This window comes from Neofelis nebulosa, chromosome 8 (genome assembly GCF_028018385.1).
Source record: "Neofelis nebulosa isolate mNeoNeb1 chromosome 8, mNeoNeb1.pri, whole genome shotgun sequence".
Classification (NCBI taxonomy): domain Eukaryota; kingdom Metazoa; phylum Chordata; class Mammalia; order Carnivora; family Felidae; genus Neofelis; species Neofelis nebulosa.
In genome coordinates this window covers 21,327,652-21,348,580 of record NC_080789.1, presented here as the reverse complement: position 1 = coordinate 21,348,580, position 20,929 = coordinate 21,327,652, and the positions used below count along the sequence as shown (strand labels likewise).

Genomic DNA, 20,929 nt, shown 5'->3' with positions numbered 1-20,929 from the left:
TAATCAGCTAAAAGTACAATAATATTTCAGAAGCGTAGGAAGAAAGAATACATTTATTTATAGTCCAGTATTAGAACAGATGACATAGAAGGCATTAAATTTGGAAGTTAACATCTAGAAATTGACATGTAGATTTGTTCAACTTCCATGACAATATGAGTGTCCTCTAATTGTCTATGTGTAATAAAATGATAGTGGCAAACATTATATATTCCAGGCACTATAAACTCATTTACTTGTATTAAACCCTATGGGGTGGGGGCTATTACAGTTACCATTTTACAGATGAGAAAGCCGAGGCACAGTGAGGTTAAGTAAGTTGTCCAAGGTCACACAGACTATAAGTGGCAGAGCTGGGTTTCTGACCAGACCTTCCATGACCACTATTCTTACTCATTACACTATGTGACCTCTCTAAGTGTCTTTGCTCTTCCCACTTACTGACTTGAGACTTAATGACTCATGTAGGCTTAGGGAGTCACTTGGGCCGCAGTGTAGCCAGCAACCTCTGGATCTTATGGCAAGTATGGGCTTTTCTCCTAATCAATTGTAGTATGTAGTATTGAAGACTTCCCCCAAGGGAAACTGAAGGGGTGCCTACTCTCCTTATAAATATTTTTATCTTCCCTTTAAAGAGATGGACCAATCCCTGGGTGTTGTGTCCATCCTCAACATTCAGTGCCTGTGATTTCAACATATGCACCAGACATGCCCCGTGTGCTCCATTGATAAACACAAGTGTGTGAGAGCAGGCTCTGAGGTCAGGTGGGCCCGGCCCGCAGTTCTAATTGCTGTGACATCATTTACTTTCTGCCTGTACAACCTCAGGCAGCTTGGCTTCCACTTTTGCAGCCAGGGTAATTCTAGAAAAACAAAGTCAGATCACATCTCTCCTCTGCTCAAAACCTCCCCATGGTTCCCCACCTCTCTCAGAGTTAAAGCAAGCATCTTTTCAATGGCCTTCAAGGCCCTACATGGGCTGTGGGAACTTGAGAAGTCTGGCATTTCTGGCCTTCTTTCCCTGCCTCATTCTGCTCCAGCCATACTCTGCACTTTTATTGGAACTCCCCAGACCCACTGTCTTCCCAGACCTACTCTTTTGCCAGATGATGCACCCTATCTTTTTCACCCTGAAAGCTTTTCTCTCTAATAGACTGATGGTTTGTTCTCCCATGTTCAAGTCTCTCATCAAAGGTTACCTTCCCAGGGAAGACTTTCCTGACCATCCTATTTAAAGATAAAGCCCCCCTCCCCCATTCCCTGTTTCTCTTCCCTGCTTTATTTTGCTCCATTTCTACCTCTAAAAGCAGAGCCTGAAACAGGGATTTGGAGAGTCTAGGATATGATTTATTGGGGGTGAAGTTGGGAGGGAGTAAATCAGGATAGTAAAGGAGAACACCAAGCGAAGATGTGATCTTAGGTACTGCACAGGGGTCGGAGCGGGAGGATCTGGGGCATAACTGGCACTGAGTTGTCCCTTTAAGCAAAAGAGCCAGTCTTTTATGTCTCTGCATCAGTCAGTCATTGACTGTGGGCTGTCCCTGCTGAGGATTAGGACCAGTTCAGGACCAGTCAGCCATGCCACTATGGTGACCTTTGGCGTTGCTTTTTGGTCTTGGCCTGAGGACACCAACATGACTGGGCAGTAGTTATAACTATATTTAATAGAATTTTCATTGCATTCCCAAGTGGAAGAATTCTTCCTTGGGCACCAGAACTCCTAAACCCAGTGGGTCTAAAATTGAAGAGGTGAAATATTCCAGAAGTGGGTTACTGGGAATGATGATAAATGGACTACTTCTACTTTTATCCCTTCTTTCTCAGACCAGTGTATTCCACCTGTTGGGGACATAGCACTATTACAATAACTATCGGTTTATGGAACATACTGCATCCTGAAGGATGGTGCTCTATCCTCGCGGGCATTCCTCTCTGAACTGATACCTCAGTGGCATCTTTAAGAGGCTTCCTCAGCTCTGGCAGGCTACCCTTCTGCACACTGCAGCTTGTGGTAGGTCCAGTGGATGCCATTGTTATGCGCCCCCTGCTATATTTCCTTTGCCATAAATTGGGTGTCTTGATCTTAGGTGATGTTATGTGGGATTTCATGTTGGCTGATCAGGATTCTGTGAATCCTCAGATAGTGATACTGGCCAAGACTTGCAGGCTCATATATGGAATATATGTCAGCCCCACCCACTCAAGATGAATTGCTACTCTTTCCAAGACGGAAGGAGTCAGATATAAATAGTTTGCCACCAAGAGGCTGGTTTCTTTTTAAATTTTTTTTTTTCAACGTTTTTTATTTATTTTTGGGACAGAGAGAGACAGAGCATGAACGGGGGAGGGGCAGAGAGAGAGGGAGACACAGAATCGGAAACAGCCTCCAGGCTCCGAGCCATCAGCCCAGAGCCTGACGCGGGGCTCGAACTCACGGACCGCGAGATCGTGACCTGGCTGAAGTCGGACGCTTAACCGACTGCGCCACCCAGGCGCCCCGAGAGGCTGGTTTCTTCTGAGGGATTGTGCCATAGCAGGGACTCAGCATTGGTTTTGGTGCTGACAGCAATGGTAGCCACGTCAGTCTTGGTGAGTGGGATCCCAAGCACAGTCTCCAGCTCTGCTACCATGGCCACTCCACGTGCCACTGCTCTAGAACTGGGCGGCTGAGAGCAGAAGCTGGCTAATATCCACCAGCCAAGCCAGCCGTCCATTGACCGTTCAGTTCCCTTTCCAAAGGGAAGGTCTGTGATGTGTGTTCATGAGCAGCCCAAACATCTCACACTTTGTCTGTACTCTGTGTTCATCCTCTTGTCTGTCAGTTGCTGTGAGTCAGACCCCTCAAACGCCATTCTGACCTTGCTATCCTTCTCTCTGATCTTGAAGTGCTGCCATTGGCTTCTGCTACTGCCAGATTCTAGTGTTCTGACTGCCCCGGGGAGCCCAGTTCTGGAACAGTATCCCCTGCTGTCAGACGGGATCTGCCTAGGACAGCCACTGCAGAGAGGCTCACTGGTGCTGATGGCCCCATGACCCTGCATTCCTTATTGCCTTGGTAAATGGAATGTGGTTCCTCTGGCTTCCTGAGGAATATAGTTAGCTTGTGGGTTTTCTGCCTTATCTAGTAAATACATATAGCATATCTCCTTTTTTGAGACTTTCAGTCCCTTTCTCTACAATCTGCCATAATAGTTCTGGCATTTCTCCTAAAAAACAAAAACAGTTGGGGTTCCTGGGTGGCTCAGTAGGTTGAGTGTCCGACTTTGGCTCAGGTCATGATCTCGCAGCTTGTGGGTTCGTGCCCTACCTTGGGCTTTGTGCTGACAGCTCAGAGCCTGGAGCCTGCTTCGGATTCTGTCTGCCTCTTTCTCTGTCCCTCCCCTGCTCGTGCTCTGTCTCTCTGTCAAAAATAAATAAACATCAAAAAATTTTTTTGAAAAAATAAAAAACAAAAACGGTTAAAGGGACACTTATTTATTGACGATTCTGATTGACATTGAAAATATGTCATGAATTTTTATTCTAAATAACAGACCTCAAAATTTTAGCTAATTTAATCCTCACTAATTCATCTATATGGGCCACTCAAATTTAGTAGTCACTGCAACAGGCATTAAAAAATGAAATAGGCCTATAATTTAGGTTTATCGGACAAAGAAGGAAAGGAGAGAAAGTGGGCCCCTGAACCCAAAGAAGAATATTCTTCTGGCCTTGATTATTCTCTCTTTGAAATGAATCTGAATGGCAAGAGGAATGATGTTGGACCTGTTTATTAAACCATGACCTGACTTCTCCTGGTCCCTATCTTTATGTTCTTATTCAAAGGGTGAAGTCATTCATGGTCAGAAGTCACTGATAGTCAAACCCACTTCAACAATCTGCTCTGCTCAATTATTGACCCACGAGAAACTCTTGAGTCATTTTTTTTTTTTAATGTGAGAGTGGCCAATCTCTGCCCACAGTGCAATAATGACTAGAAATTAGTACATAATTATTCTTTTTAAACAAGAGAGAAATTGCCAGGCTCTTCTTGGCATCTCTACTTTGTCTACACCTCTGAGAGCCATACTAGTAGCTCATTAGAACTATTTCTTCTGGCCTTTGCCAGGATGTTAAATCCTGTCTCAAGGGAGAATGCCCCTTGCATTAATTTTTCCTAAGGCTGCTATAACAAAGCACCACAAACTGAATGGCTTACATTTATTTATTCTCTTACCATTCTGGAGGCCAGAAGTCCAAAAGCAAGGTGTCAGCAGGACCACACTCTCTCTGAAGACTCTGAGGAGGATTTATCTCTGCCTCTTCCTCGCTTCTGGAGGCTGCTGGTAGTCCTTGGCATTCCTTGGCTTGTAGACACACATCACTCCAGTCTCTGCGTCTGTTGTCACATGGCTTTCTTCCCAGAGTTTCCGTGTCTATCTGCTAATTCCCCTATTTTTATAGGGACACCAGTTATTGGCTAAGGGCCCACTCTGATCCAGTATGACCTCGTCTTAACTTGACTACATCTGCAAAGACCCTATTTCTAAATAAAGTTATATTCACAGGCACTGGAAGGTTAAGGTTTGAACATATATTTTTGTTTTTATTTGGAAGCACTGTCCTGATTTTTAAACTCTGGAAATTAGGGGCGCCTGGGTGGCTCAGTCGGTTGGGCGGCCGACTTCGGCTCAGGTCATGATCTCGTGGTCCGTGAGTTCGAGCCCCGCGTCAGGCTCTGTGCTGACAGCTCAGAGCCTGGAGCCTGTTTCAGATTCTGTGTCTCCCTCTCTCTGACCCTCCCCCGTTCATGCTCTGTCTCTCTCTGTCTCAAAAATAAAAATAAACGTTAAACTCTGGAAATTAATCCAAATTCTAAAAAACCATACACACACCAAACCATAAATGGAAACCTGTCTGTGGGCCAGACTGGCCTTTGAGCTGTCAGTTTGTCACCTATAGCTTAGGCTTTTGGAATAAAAAAGTCATAGAGACCAAGTCTTTTTTTTTTTTTTTTTCTTATGATCTATCTTATCATGTCCTGATTAGGTAATAAGAACTGACTCTGTCCTTGAATGAGGGGACAGGAAAGGTTGAAATTACCTGGAGAAAAATAAAAACAAGTTAACACTTCAAAATTTGTGGAAATGTGCTAGGTGCTAGGGATACTTGGCTCCTGACTTTGAGCTTATAGTCTACTGGAAGAGGGAGATATTAATTTGAAAAATTACAAAAATACAGGTACTATGACATTATTGATTGGGTAGGAGTTGACCAGGTGCACTATTTTGAGATCTTTTTGAATCTGATGTCCTGAGAGCCACACTCATGAGATCCTATTTCAAATCCCAAACTAGCTCTGGGAGTCAGATTTTAAATCCCTCCCCCGCTTTTTAAAACTTATCATTTCATGGGGTGCCTGGGTGGCTCAGTTGGTTAAGCATCTGACTTTGGCTCAGGTCACAATCTCATGGTTCATGAGTTCGAGCCCTGCATCGGGCTCTGTGCTGACAGCTCAGAGCCTGGAGCCTGCTTCAGATTCTGTGTCTCCCTCTCTCTTTGCCCCTCCCCTGCTCATACTCTGTCTCTCTCTCTCTCTCTCAAAAATAAATAAGGCATTAAAAAAGAAGTTATCATTTCATGATTATTTATCAGGTGCTAGGAATGATACTGAGTGCTTCATAAGTTTTATCTCATTTAGTGCTCACAATAGTTCTGTTCAGAGAGGTCTAAGTAACTTGCTCAATTTCAGACAGCTAATAAATACCAAACTCAGCATTTGACACAGGACTGTCTGACTCTAGAGCATGTTCCTTCAATCCCTCTTCAGTATTGCTTCTCAGAACCTTTAAAAATGTTTACTTAGGTGAAGCACTTGATATTTGTAAGGTGCTTTCTGGTTAGGTCCTGCAGCATTCTAGAAGTAGGCCTGATATGAAATCTGGGTTGTGTTTTCACTTCACCCACTGCAGCTAGGTGACTCTTGGGCAAGTCTCTTTTCCTTTTTAAGTGTTTTAAATGTTTTTTAATGTTTTTTAAAATATTTATTTATTTTGAGAGAGAGTGAACTCAAGTGGGGGAGGGGCAGAGAGAGAGAGAGAGAGAGGGTGAGAGAATCCCAAGCAGACTCCACACTGTCAGCTTGGAGCTTGAGGTGGGCTCAATCCTAGGACTGCAAGATCACGACCTAAGCTGATATCAAGAGTCAGATGCTCAATCAACTGAGCTACCCAGGCACCCCTTGGGCAAGTTTCTGAAATGTTCTGAGTCTCAGTCTCCCAAGCTGTAAGAGAGGAATAAATTCTACTTCTCAAGATTGTTCTGAGGATTAAGGGAGATATTATATATACACATATATATAATACCTCACCCTGTACTAGTGAAGGGTGTAGTCGATATTTTTCAATTCCCTTGCTTTTTCCAGTAGAATAGCAACTTAATGATTGTGTAAAAACCAGTCTGAAGTAAATGTGACCCTTCTGGAAGGTAAATTAGAGTACCACATTAGTCTGCTTGGGCTGCTGTCACAAAGTACCAGAGACTGGGTAACTAACTTAGCAGAAATTTATTTTCTCACAGTTTTGGAGTCTCCAAGTCCAACATATTACCTCTTTAGGGCCCTTTGTCCAAATACATTCTGAGGTCCTGACAGTTAAGGCTTCAACATAAAGAATTGAAGGTGGGAACCGTGGGGACACAGTTCAGCCCATAATACATACTTACCAGGGGCACCTGGGTGGCTCATTCGGTTAAGGGTCTGACTGGCTCAGGTCATGATCTTGTGGTTCTTGAGTTACATTGGGGTCTGTGCTGACAACTCAGAGCCTGGAGCCTGTTTCAGATTCTGTGTCTCCGTCTCTCTCTGCCCCTCCCCCGCTTACGCTCTGTGTGTGTGTGTGTGTGTGTGTGTGTGTCTCTCTCTCTCTCTCAAAAAATAAACATTAAAAAAAAATAAACACTTACCATAAGTGAGCAAGTGAATGGATTTTATTTTATTTTATTTTATTTTATTTTGATGTTTGTTTATTTTTGAGAGAGAGAGAGAAAGACAGAGAGACAGAGAGCAAGTGGGAGAGGAACAGAGAGAGAGAGAGAGAATCTGAGAGAGAGAGAGAGAGAGAGAGAGAGAGAGGGAGAGTGAGAGCAAGAGCAAGAGCGAGAGAGAGAGAGAGAGAGAGGGAGACAGAATCTGAAGTAAGCTCCAGGCTCTGAACTGTCAGCACAGAGCCCAACGCAGGGCTCAAACTCACAAACTGTGAGATCATGACCTGAGCTAAAGTCGGACACTTAACCAATTGGGCGCCCCAGGCGCCCCACAAGTGAATGGATTTTAAAAGTCATAAAATGATCTGTAAGTCTGTTTGCTTTGTGCTCCAAATGTTGACCTTACTGCCTACCAGACCAAATCAAACCAAACCTGCTCCATAATTACTGGATACATTTGAATTCTTAAGTAAGTAAGCAGTTAGACTCCTGGGGCTGAGCTGTTTACTGGACAACTGTTTGTGAACAGTGAGCTTGTACTTCTCTAGTGTGTAAGGAGCCAGCAGCCCACAGATAGCAGCTCTCTGTATTTGGAGAGACAACAAGGCAGACGTTGCCCTGGCAAGAATGAAGATTCTTTGATCTTATAGACCAAGCGCAGACAAACACCTAAAAACCTAATATGATAAAGAGCTCTTTAGGATAATTAAAGCTCTCCACTTCCGAAGAAAGGAGTCCCTTTTTCTTACTCTTCTGACCCCACTCCTCTTTAGAAAAACAAACAAACTCGTTTCTGGGCAAGGGTGAATAGATCTTTGTTCCACTATTTAACTGTTTTTAAAACAACTCAAACCTGACTCTGAGGCCCTAGCCTGGTGTAAATGAACTTTCAGTTGATATGGGTGGGCCCCTCCTGCCACAAACAGATTATGCAAAGGACCCACATACAACTCAGGAGGTCCCTCTAGTGGGGGTGATCCATGTTTGGGTCTGGTTCCATGGTGGCTTGAAGTCTGGTGACTCTGCTAGTACTTTAAGCAAGGGAAACTGGGACCCAGGGCCCAGGCCTCTTCTCCACAGCTCCCCATATCCTATCTCCAACTCAGGGGAGTGCTGTAAGAGGTGGTCCAATTGAGGTGAGGCAGCTATAGGTCCTGCTACTTGGGGAGCCCACACTTCTTTCCTTGTGGTATATCTTCCTGTTTACCACACTCCTCTTTCCTTTCTCTCTGTCCCCCATACTGTTGTGTCCTCTCTGGAAACTCTCAAGACACCCAAGATGGCATCATGCACACAGAGAGTGCTTGTGTTGGTTCAGGTCCTCCAAGAAGGAGATGCTAGGACAGGAACAGATTCTCTAAGGGAAAATAGGGAAAGAGCTGAGGGGGGCTGGGAGAGCATTTGGACTGCGATGCTATCTGTGTAGGGGAAAGGGTGGGGAGATTTTGTAGAAAGAGTCTCAGACTACACCCCAGTACTAGAAGATTTTGTAAGACCAATGGGGAGTCCTGGAGCCAGTTGCCCATCAGAGGCGTCCCACCTCTTGCAGGAAAGGGCCTGCCTTCTATCCCTTCTGTGTTCAGTGTTTGGTGGGAAGCAGCCTGTGGGAAGGTAGTACTCCAGCCAAAATCCTGGTGCATTCAGAGCATATCAGCTGGGATTGTCTTTAATTAAGCTCCTCAAGACTCCATGGTGCCTTAAAATGTTAGTCTGTGTTACTCTTCATCCAAAGCACGTGACTGATTATAGAGAAATGCTAAGCTTATAGCTTGTAACAATTTTATTACTAGCAGTAATAGTAGTACTTACCATTTACAAAGAGCTCTTTTATGTACCAGGCACTGCACTAAATAATTTACGTGCATATTGTGTCATTTAATCACTAAAACAGCCCTATGAGATAGCTATGATCATTAGCCCGTTTTAGAAATGGGTGTTGTTATGGACTGAATTGTGTTCCCCCCAAATTCATATGTTGAAGTCCTAACCCCCAGTGCCTCAGAATATGACTGTTTTTGGAGATAGGCTCTTTAAAATGGTAATTAAAAAAATCATTATTTCACTATATGCTAACTAACTTGGATGTAAATTAAAAAGTAAATAAAAAAAAGGTAATTAAAAAGAGAGAGAGTGAGAGGGAGACTCTTAACTATAGAGAACAAACTGATGGTTACCAGAGGGGAGAGTGGGAGGGGGAATGGTTGAAATAGGTGAAAGGGATTAAGCATACACTTATCTTGATGAGCCCTGAGTAATATACAGAATTGTTGAATCACTATATTGTACACCTGAAACTAATATGACACTGTATGTTAACTATACTGGAGTCAAAATTAAAAGCTTAGCAAAAGAATAAATAAAAGAATGCAGAGATAAAACAAACAAAAGAATACAAAGATTAAACAAACAAACAAACAAAATAGGTAATTGAGTTAAAATGTAGTCTTTAGGGTGGGTCCTAATCCAAATGACTGGTGTTATATGAAAAGGACATTTGGGCACAGAGATATGCAGAGGGAAGGTAATGTGGAGACAGCCATCTGCAGGCCAAGGAGAGAGGCTTTAGGAAAAACCAATCCTGCCAAGGATTGACCAGGATTGATCCTACCAAGGATTGATCCACCTTGACCTTGGACTTCTGGCCTCCAGAACTGTGAAAAAATAAAGTTTTGTTGTTTGAGCCACTCAGTGTGTGGTACTTTGTTATGGCAGCTCTGGCAAACTAATACCAGCATATTGTGGCTTAGAATGCTCAAGTGGCTTGGCCAAAGTCACAGGCTAGCACATGGGAGAAATAGCACTCAGTTGCTTTCATTCCAGAGTCCATTCTCTTTCCTCTACTTGGGTTGTTCAGGGTGGCTTGGGCAAGGGCCACAAAGTCATGGAATGTAGATGGCCAGGTGACTCAGGAAGATCACTGAGGCAGAACATAGCCTGGCAAGCTGGGAACACCCATGAGAGGGAACCAGGAGACCTGATAGTCAGGAGAAAACCTTTCCACCTTGCCTCTACCCTCTTCTGGCTGTGTGGTCTTGGCCAATCCACTCTTGCTTTCTGGACTAGAGTTACATTTGTGCCAAATGGAAGTATTAGCCTTCCTATGTCTCACTGAACTGTTTTAACCATAATGAAATCATGATATGAAAGTGTGGGGAGAGAGAACTGAATTTGCTTTATACAAATATTAGTGTGGTTGTATATTATCCCTGTTTTAGCAAATACTAAGAGTACTATAGTAACTCTCTGTCAACATTAGAGCATTAGTTTTCCATGCTATTCAAATTATATATGTTCTGATGCCAGAAATTCATGGAGAACACTGGGGCTGCACATTATGCAGAGTCCTAGGACTCTTAGACATCAGTGTAAATGGCAATACATGGCATCAATGCTCAATCTAGCAGAATGGGCTATTAAATGTTTGTGAGGATTAATGTAATAAAAGTAGCTGGTATATATTGAGTTTTTACATGTGTTAAATTCTGTTCTACATGATCTAAATATAATAATCCACTTATGACAATCCTGAGCAAAACCCCACAAAGAAGAAACTATTTTTATAATTCCTAGGTTACAGATGAAGAAACTGAAGCCCAGACATGTTAACTAGGCCAAAGTCACACAGTTAAGTAAGTGGAAGTGTAAATATTCAAGCTAAGTCACACTGGCTCCTGGATTGGATATGGGGTGGAGAAGGAATGAAGCATCCAGGATGGCTTCAAGATTTTTGCCTGAGCAACCAGTGGAACAAAATTATCATTCCTTGGGATGGGAAAGATTTTAGGAATTAATATTTTTGGGGGAAACCCAGTTTGGGTATGTTAAGTTTGAGATGTTGATTATGTGTCCAAGGAGATGTCAATTAAGTCTCTATATGAAAATTGGGATCTGTCAACATATGCATTGTATCTAAAGCCCACAGATGGGATAAGGTCATCTATAGAGTATCAATAGAAAACAAAAAAGATCTGTGGGCTGAGTCCTGGGCATCCCAGTGCTTATAGGTCAAGGAAGTAGGGAATCAGTCTAAGGGGACAAAACAGAGGGAGTACTCAGAGCATTAAGAAGAAGAGCACATGAGTGTGGTTTCCTGAGAGAAAATAAAGAAGAGAGAGTAATCAGTTGTATTAAGTGCTGCTGATAGGTTGGCTACATGACGACCAAAGATTGAGGACCATTGGAATGAGCTGATGACCTTAAGAAGAGCAATTTTCTTGGACAGGTTGGGGGATACCTGGTTGGAGTGTGTCCAAGACAGAATGGGAGGAGAGGAATTGAGGACAGTAACTTCCAATTTTTCTAAAAAAGGAAGATGAGAAATGGGAGGGAGAGGTAGCTGGAGGAGAAAGTGTTTTTATTTTAAATTTTAAGGTGGGAAAAATAAAAGCATGTTTGTAGACAATAAGAATGATCTAGTAGAGAGGAGAAAATAATTGATGAGATATTGGAGCGGGAATTTCTGGAACAATATCCTTGAGTAGATGAGAGGGTGTGAGATCAGGTTGGCCTTGGATAGAAGCATGGATAATTACTGAAGAAAAGGTAGAATACATCAGTATAAGTGCAGTTAGGTAGATAGGTACACTGAGAGGTTGTTGAAGTTCTCTTCTGGTTTCTTCAGTGTGCACACATTTATTAAGCTACCACTCTGAGCTCAGTCAAAATTGAAAGTTCCTTCCCTTGTTTTATCATTGCTCTTCACTTTGATTTCAATAAAACCTGCATCTTCCAGTAATTATAGCTCCCTGTATATGTGTATTTCTTCCTCATCAGCTTAAGAGATAAAGGAGGGCAGAGAACCTGTCACATTCTTCATTGTTCCCTAACAGTTGGCACAGTGCCTGACACACAGTACTCACTGAATAAATACTTGATGAATTGAATTGAATCTAGCTTACTTGTTTCTCTATACATATACTTTAGACCTGATTTTGCTTGAGAATTAAGAAACTTCCAAGATCATATTCTCTACGGATTGGTGGGAAAATTATTCCGTGTTTCAATCTATTCTGTTAATCATTGTATTAGCTACTTACTACTGAATTTAATATTCATGGAAACTTACAAGGTTTGCTCATTTTTACAAAAACTTGAACATTAATTAGGCCATGGCAACATCCTCAAAAGGGTTACAATATATAAGAAGATACAAATAGCTCCTTTTATAATTGACATAGTGTTCAGTTTGCCAAATTACTTTTTATTTTTTTTTTGAGAAAAGGGTAAATTCACTATAACTGACATACCATAATCTGAACCTATAGAAGTCAATGAAAAATCCTACCATCCGGTTAAAAGGTGCCAAAGGATCACCTCCTTAGAAGAACCACCTAGGAAGAAAGGATATACAACCAACTGCGTACATGTTGTGAGAGAAAATGTACCTCCCTACCTCTAGCTAAGAAAAGAATCTGCAGATGGGTTGATTTTCCACTGTGTATCTTTTTAGCAAACTTTAGGTGACACTAAATTGAAGGTCAAGTGTGATAGTTAGCTGGGTCATTCAATATAGTTGAAGTCTGTTAATACTCTTCCAGCAGGAAATTCAGTAAAGCATATTGTTGAGGACACAGACTTGGACTTGACTTGTATCCCACCTAATATGACTTAGTTTCCTGATCTGTATAATGGCAAGATAACACTATCTACATCATGGAGTTGTTATGAGATTTAAATAATTTAATGCCCATAAAAGTGCAATACAATATCCAGAATATCAGTAATTTTAGCCATTATCATTTATTTTAATGACAATAACAACTTTTAGAAATTCAGGCCACATCCTACTTTGGGTTTCCCTTTTTCTTCTTTGGTACACTCTTTGTGACTAGTACACTTACTTTTTTCTCTAATCCTGGCCTTTCTTCTCTGACCATTTTTCTTCCACTGTAGAAAAATCGATGGGACCAATGATGAAGAAGATAACACTGAGCTGAATGAAGAAGGAAGGCCAGTGCAGACTTCCAGGCAGAGGCCCCCACTCTGCAACTGCCACTGCTGTGGCATCCCCAAGCGTTACATCATTGCCATTATGAGTGGGCTGGGATTCTGCATTTCCTTTGGGATTCGCTGCAATCTTGGAGTTGCCATTGTGGAAATGGTCAACAACAGCACTGTATATGTTGATGGAAAACCAGAAATTCAGGTCAGAATGTGGTGGGGGCTCTTTTGGCCATAGCTGTGCAAATGATTTGTTATAGGAAAGAAAGCATGCACCTCTTCCATTGATATGACAAAAATGTAGAATGGCTAGAATGGCTACCACCTGCCAGTCACTGTGTAAGGTGAGGGGAATAGAATGGTGAACATCACAGGATGGGCCCTTGCCCTCATAGAGATGTACAAGTAAGTAATTATAATTCATAGTTTGGGACGCCAGGGTGGCTCGGTTGATTAAGCTTCCGGCTCTTGGTTTCTGCTCAGGTCTTGATCTCACAGTTCATGAGTTTGATCCCTGCATCAGGCTCTGTGCTGACAGTGTGGAGCCTGCTTGGGATTCTTTTTCTCACCCTCTCTCTGCCCCTACCATCCGGGCACTGTCTCTGTCTCTCTCAAAGTAAATAAGTACACTTAAAAAAAATTCATAGCTGTTGGTGCTAAGCTAAAGGTGTTCAGAATGCTGGGTGTCATATAGGAGAACTCTACACCAGACTTTGATATTTTGAAAGAGGAAGTGATGGCTGGCTTCGAAAGATAAGGAGGAATTGACAAAGAGTGTTTGGTGGGGTGGGAAGAAGAGTGAAGAAAAAGGAACATATCATGTGTTAAAGACTGTCCAAGAGAAGAGGGAGGGAGGGAGAGAGAAGGAAAGAAACAGAGAGAGAGAGAGGGGATGGTGTTTGGGAACTGAGATAGAAATCTTCATCTTCATCTTTTCTGTGCAAAGCCAGGGCCCCTTTGGCAACCTGTGGTAGATTTTTAAACACTTTGTCAAAACAATGTTTTAAATTCTTGCAATAAAATGCGTGTGATTATAAAGGAAACTAGTTATAATAGGACACATGTCAAAGTATTTAAAAATTTTTTTTAATGTTTTTTTAAAATTTATTTTTGAGACAGAGAGAGAGACAGAGCATGAGCAGGGGAGGGGCAGAGAGAGAGGGAGACACAGAATCTGAAGCAGGCTCCAGGCTCTGAGCTGTCAGCACAGAGCCTGACGTGGGGCTTAAATTCATGGACTATGAGATCATGGCCTGAGCCAAAGTTGGACCCTTAATCGACTGAGCCACCCAGGCACCCTTCAAAGTGTTTAAAAATAAAATTCATGATATAGAGACATATGGACTTCTTTATGAACACATCAGATGATAAAATCTAGTAATGGGTCTAACGATTGCTGTAGCTTTGAAGTTTGAAGTATAAACCATAGTTTAAGATAGTGGTGACAGTTGTGATGCAAACAGATTTATAATTTCCACTAGTGATAGAGTCACAGGTAGTGATAACTACTGTGGTTTGTTGCCTACATTCATGATCACAGAAAATGCTAAATTTCAGCTAGCAGTTAGTCAAAATAAAAATGATGATTTTTCCCATCCAAGTTCACAGATCAACAGGATTCCATCCTTGGACTCCAGGCTGAGGACCTCTGTTAATATAGTAGAGCATTAGAGTGAACATCAAGACAGGGAGACACCCGGGTAAATAAGGGTTAGGCCAGGTAAAGCCTGTTAAACCATGTAGGGAGTCGTAGGTGGGCTTTAGGCAGAAAGGTGGTATGATCAAATCCACTCTGGAATAATTGCCGTCCAGCCAGTGATCTCCCGGTGGACTGGGATAGAAGTGAGCAGAAGTAGGAGGCACAGTTCAAACCAAAGCTGTTGTAGTCATAAGCAAGCATACTCTGATGTGACTTAAAAGCATTGTTTTTATGAATCACTGGAAAGATACAATCTGGCTTGCTTCTTAAGTAGTGGGCCAAGAGAAGTATGAAGGCTATGGGGAAAGAAAGGAAAATGTATGTGTAGTAGATACCCAATAAACACATACTTCATTGTATTGAACACACACACTGGAATAATTCATGTGGAAATACATACAGATTGTAGAGAGGCATTAATAGTTGTCTGCTCCTTGCCCATAAGTGGAGAAACATTTAGATCAGAGTTTCCCAAACTTGTGTTTGGCAAATCACTGTTCTGCTGGCTCTGTTGTGAAGAAGGTGTTATATGAAATGGGGGCCTTTACTGTGCTGTGTCCTGTGAGAACTCCAATTGTGGTGTGTGTGTGTGTGTGTGTGTGTGTGTGTGTGTGGCATGTGTGTGCATGGTATGCATTATTTCCCGAACTTTACCGTAGAGCACTTTCTTTCATGCCACATCTATTAGCATTACCTGGAACAGTTCCTGCCAAGCACTGATTTGGGAAAATTTGATTTTGATCCATTAAAAAGAAGTCTTTAGATGGCTCTGCAAGTTTGTGTGGTTTTTTGGTTTCGTTTTGTTTTGTTTTTAGCTAAGAGATTATTCTGCCAGATGAAAAGAGCACAATGGAGAGTCTTCTAGCCTCTTTTTGATACCACGGCTGAATTTGTTCTAAAAGGATATGCTAGTTGTTTATTTTTTGGTGGGGAGGGAGTGCAGTAGAAGTGTGATGGGGCAAGCCATGCATTTTTTTAAATAAAGGATGACGTATATTAGTGAAGTTTCAGATGTGTATCACATGCATTCTCCCAGCCTTTTGTGAGCAAGGCCAGCTAATTAAAACTTGTCTGCCGAGGCCCAGATCAAATGAGATGCTGGTTTGCATTTCTTTGTTGCCTGGAAAGATAGGCCTAGGTCAACAGAATCTGCTTTGAGGCATATGGAAAAGACATTTTGATAAACCTAAGGAACAATGCTAGTGTGTGCTCTCTTGTGTCTATGGTTTTCCCTTTGGAGTCTCAGAGAAACTGACTGAGATCTAAAATATGCTTTGCATCATTTTTTTCTGGTCTCAAAAACAGGAGTTTGTAGCATTTTGGAAACTCTATGGCAAATCCAATTTATAGCAGGGCGTTTCCCTTTCACTCAAACAGAACAAAGCTTACATATCAGGTGAACATGTTCAACCTGATGACAAAGATTTCACTATTTTAAGAAAGGCTCTAAATAGCTGGCATTTTTGTTTATTTGGTTTTTCATTTTATGGGGGGATAAAACTAGATATTTTTTACTAAAATATTTTTAAATACTCATTTTCAAAAGAGAGAGAGAAGTAAGCAGTATAGATATGTAGTTCTCGCAAATAAGTGTCATATATTCTACCAAAGGTACACAGCGTAGTTTTAGCTGATGTGTGAATATTCATTTTTAGTTTAATAATTATGAATTTTAAAACATGCAAATCACTTAAAATAGCGTCTGGCATATGGCAAGCAATAAATGACTGATGTTTGAGAAACTTTGCAATCATCTCTTTTCACCTTCAGGATAAGTCCAAACTCCTTCCCATGAAGCATGAGTCCTGAAGAGTTAGGATAGGCTTTGGAATTGGCCAGACCTTGTTTCAAACTTGACTTCTGGGACCTTGAATGAATTGCCCTTATGTCCTGGTCAGGAATTGCTGGTTGCAAGGAGTAGAAATGCAGTGAAACCAGGTCAAGTTAAAAAGGGAATTATGGTAGGGCTGTAGGGGATCTCATGAAAGTGAAGAGCAGAAAGCAGGTCTGATGTATATATTTGTGCAGTCTGTGTCCTGGACACTGGGGTCTGTGCCCTGGACAGTGGGGTCTGTGCCCTGCAGTGGGACTGAAATCTAGTCTGTCCTCCTGAGGGGCAGAAAAGGAGTCTTTACCTAATTCTTTCCAAGGCATAAACAGAGGCCCTGCCAGGAAGACAGTGGAGCTGACCCTACTGGGAACTAGGAAATCCTTAGCTCAGGTCTCCAGCTTCCTTGTTCCACATGGTCCCTAATCTGCTTCTCTCTGAGTATGCTCTACTGTCCCAGGCCTCTCCATGGACTGTCTTCTCTCCTTTTCCATGGCTTCTCACTGCACTCGAAAGCTGAAGTGCCTTGCCTGGGACCTGATGTACTTGGTTGGCCTTGACTCCAATGAGACTTGTTTTCAGTTCAAGTGTTCGATGTTTTCTAAGTACAATTTCTGGGTTCAGATTGGAGAGAGATGCAGAGAGACAGAGAGAGACAGACAGAGAGAGCATGATTGGCCACTCAGGAGTGGGGAGGCCCAGGGTGCTGAGATGGGGGGCACGGGTGGGGAATGTTGTCTGAAGGAAATGTGAGCAAGGAGGCAGGAACCTGGCATTTCTAGCAACTCTTTGCTGACCCTCATTGTAAAATAGGAATAAAAGGCCTACTTAGCAGATCAAATGAGTTACTTTGGTGCTGATATATCAAGTGCCTATATTAGTTTCTTAAGGCTGCTGTAACAAATTACCTCAGACACTGTGGCTTAAAACAACTGAAATTTATTCTCTCACAGTTGTGGAGACCAGAAATTTGAAATGAAGGTGTTGGGTTACCTGGGTGGCTCCTTTGGCCTAGTGACTCTTGAATTCAGCTCAGGTCGTGATCCCAGGGTTGTGGGATGGAGCCCTGTGTCGGGCTCTGTGCTGACAGCATGGAGCCTGCTTGAGATTCAGTCTCTCCCTCTGTCCTCCCCCTTCTCACACATGCGTGCCATCTCTCGCTCTCAAAAAAAAAAAAAAAAAGAAAGAAATGAAGGTGTCAGCAGGGCCACACTCATTCTGAAAGCTCTGCAGAAGAATCCTTCCTTGCTTCTGCCATCTTTGGGGGCTCCCAGTGTTCCTTGGCTTCCTTGGTTTCCTGTCACAAGTTGTTACGTATTTAACATACATACACATAACTCTAATTCCTACCTCTGTTTTCATGTGAGCTTCTTGCTGTGTGTCTTCTCCTCTTCTGTCTCAAATCTCTCTCTGCCTTTCTCTTATAAGAACATTTGTCATTGGATTTAGGGCCCAGCTGGATAATCCAGGATAACTCATCTCAAGATCTTTGATTTTATCACATCCACAAAACCCTTTTCCCAAATAAGGCAGCATTCATAGGTTCCAGAGATTTTGTGTGTAAATCTGGGGGCCATTCTTCACCTAACATAGTACCTGACAAGGTGGTTGGCTTATAGTAATGGTGCATACATGGGGCCATTATGATTCTAATGGGGTTCAAGAGATGATGAAAATCAGTTCTCAGAAAGCCTACATGCTCTTTGTCATGTATCATCTCCTTTGGAGAATGGACCTAAGCACCATTCCCTCAGAGAAAAATATGAGCAAAGGTCACTGTGAGTGATAATTAACTTCTGGATGAAGCAGATCCCTCTGTCTTGGATCCTTGGTTCCTTGGGTTATTCCATGAATGAATGGCAAAGAAGTCTAATCTCTACTTCTTAGTAAGAAAGTCAAGTCTCTACAAGTAGTGCAAAGAAACATTGTTTTTTGGGTCAAGAAGATAAGAGGTCCTGATCTTGACTCTCCTTATAACTAGTTGTATGACCTTGGGCAAGTAGCTTAATCTCTCTAAGCCTCAATTTCCTCATCTACAAAAGAAGAGCCAATAATTACCTCCAGGTATAAGAATGAAGGGAGGAAATATATAGACAGTGCCTTAACGAAATCATGTCCCTCTTCTGCTCCTAGCTTCCAATGGTTTCCATTCCTTTTGCATAAAAACCAAGGTCCTTATGGTGATTTAAAGGGCCTTTCATCATTTGAACCTCTCTTACTTTAACTCCTACTCTCCTGTCCTTCATTCATTACCTTCCAGTTATCCTGACATCCTGCTATTCCTCTAACCTTAGGGCCTTTACACTTGCTATTTCTCTGCCTAGAAAGTTCTCTCAGATAATGAAGAGCATGATTTGCTCCCTTCTCTCTTTTATGGCTTTACTCAAAAGAAGCCTTCCCTGGCTCCTCTGTCTAAAATTTCACTCTACTGCACTCCTATCCAGCCCTCCCTGTTCCCTTCCCTGCTTTATTTTTCTCCTCATCCCTGATCACCATCTAACACAGTCTGTACTTGTTTACTATCTTCTGTCCTCACTGGCATCTTTGTGAACAGCAATCACTGTCTTCTCCAGTGCCTAGAACAATGTGTGGCACATAGTAGCATAAAATAAAAATTTACTGAGCTAATTTGAATTAATGATTGTTACTTTCATTTTATTCTTTTTTTGTTTTCTTTAATGTTTTTTTGTTATTTTTTTTTTTTTGAGACAGAGAGACAGAGCATGAGCAGGGGAGGGGCAGAGAGAGAGGGAGACACAGAATCTGAAGCAGGTTCCAGGCTCTGAGCTGTCAGCACAGAGCCCGACGCGGGGCTCGAACTCACAGGCCGTGAGATCATGACCTGAGCTGAAGTTGGATGCTTAACCGACTGAGCCACCCAGGCGCCCCTTTTTTATTCTTTTTTAAAAGTAATCTATACCTAGAGTGGGCTTGAACTTATGACCCCAAGTTGCATGCTCCACCAAATGAGTCAGCCAGACACCCCAGTTCCATTTTGCTCTTAAACTTCAACTTCTGAATTGGCAAAATGGGAAATACAGCATAGAGGACAGGCCAGTGTTACATGGACTGTGATCTCCTACAACACGAAGGCAATTCTTGTTTGAGTTAGTATTTACACTATCTAGCACCTGACCTGGCACACAGGAGGCACTAGGTGAATGTTGAATAAATGAGCAAATAAATACGTAACAACTTGTGACAGGAAAACAAACCGATGAAAATTTATAAGGCATACTATCTTGATAATTAAGAACCCTTCCTCCATAATAGGAACACCTTACATTTTGATATCAATGTTTTTTTTTTTTTTAAGAGTTTATTTTTAAGTAATCTGTGCACCCAGCCTGGAGCTTGAACTTACAACCCGAAGATCAAGAGTTGCATGCTGTACAGACTCAGTCAGGTGCCCCAATGCTTTATGAAACCATTCATGTATTCACTCATTTGGCAAATATTTACTTGTACCTTCCAGGAATTTATTTTAGGTGCTAAGGCTATAAAGTCAAAAGGACACGGCTGCCACCTTAGAGTTGCTTGCCACCAGTGTGGGAAATGTATGTGTGAACAGCATGTTGCAGTGGCCATGTCTGTAAGAACAGAGGTCTGTGGAACAAGTGCAGGAAAAAGTGACCACTTCAAAAGGAAGTTGGGGAGTTTTTCAGAGGAAGGGACATTTTCAAGGAGTCTGAAAAGAATGAGTTACTTTGGGAAGAAAGTAAGGAAAGGGAGTCCAGCCCTGGAGACTCACATTTTCAATGGCCTAAAAGTTGTATCATTACTAAATACATATGGGTGTATTTAAGTTTGTACATAATCTTTCCTTGCCCTCACTAAAAGGGAAGCTCATTGAGAACAGGGAATTTTTTGCATCCATTGCTATATCCCAAGCATCTAAGAAGCCCTCCAGAAATATTTGTTGGATAAGGGAAGGAAAGAAGGGCCTTGTGGGGTTACTATGTAAGATCATCAGTGAAAAATGATGGCCAAATGTTTTTTTACAAACATAACTATATCTGATTTCTCATTTCAGACAGCACAGTTTAATTGGGATCCAGAGACAGTGGGCCTTATCCATGGATCTTTTTTCTGGGGTTATATTGTGACACAAATTCCAGGTGGTTTCATTTCAAATAAGTTTGCTGCTAACAGGTAAGACAAACTGACATAACATGAATGCAGTACAGATCATAACATGATTTTGTGTTTTTACAAAATCTGCACAGTTGGCTCTCAATTTAGAGTTGCAGAATGAGAGACAGGAGGCATTCCAATAGATGTGGTTCACAGATACTGATCCCATATGATTCTGTTCTTAAGAGTCTCCTTTTATTTACTTTCTTGTCTAATTTTAATTTATCTTTGAATTCCTTTAGTGATTATGTAGCAAAATTAGCAATTGAATCTGAGTCAGGAGACTCAGTTATTTAGTTCCTGGACCCTAAATAACTCACTTGGTAACCTCTACTGAGTCACTTCTCTTCCTTCTCTGGGTCTTT

The 20,929-nt window shown here is 42.0% G+C and overlaps 1 protein-coding gene across 1 annotated transcript in view; it reads left to right on the top strand.

Moving 5' to 3' along the window:
* Positions 1–20,929, top strand: part of SLC17A8 (solute carrier family 17 member 8) — a 49,182-nt gene that overhangs the window by 3,666 nt on the left and 24,587 nt on the right. Inside the window, exons 2-3 of the mRNA XM_058741658.1 lie at positions 12,856–13,108; positions 20,464–20,582. Coding sequence (XP_058597641.1) covers positions 12,856–13,108; positions 20,464–20,582 — 372 coding nt within the window. The remainder of the gene's footprint in view (positions 1–12,855; positions 13,109–20,463; positions 20,583–20,929) is intronic.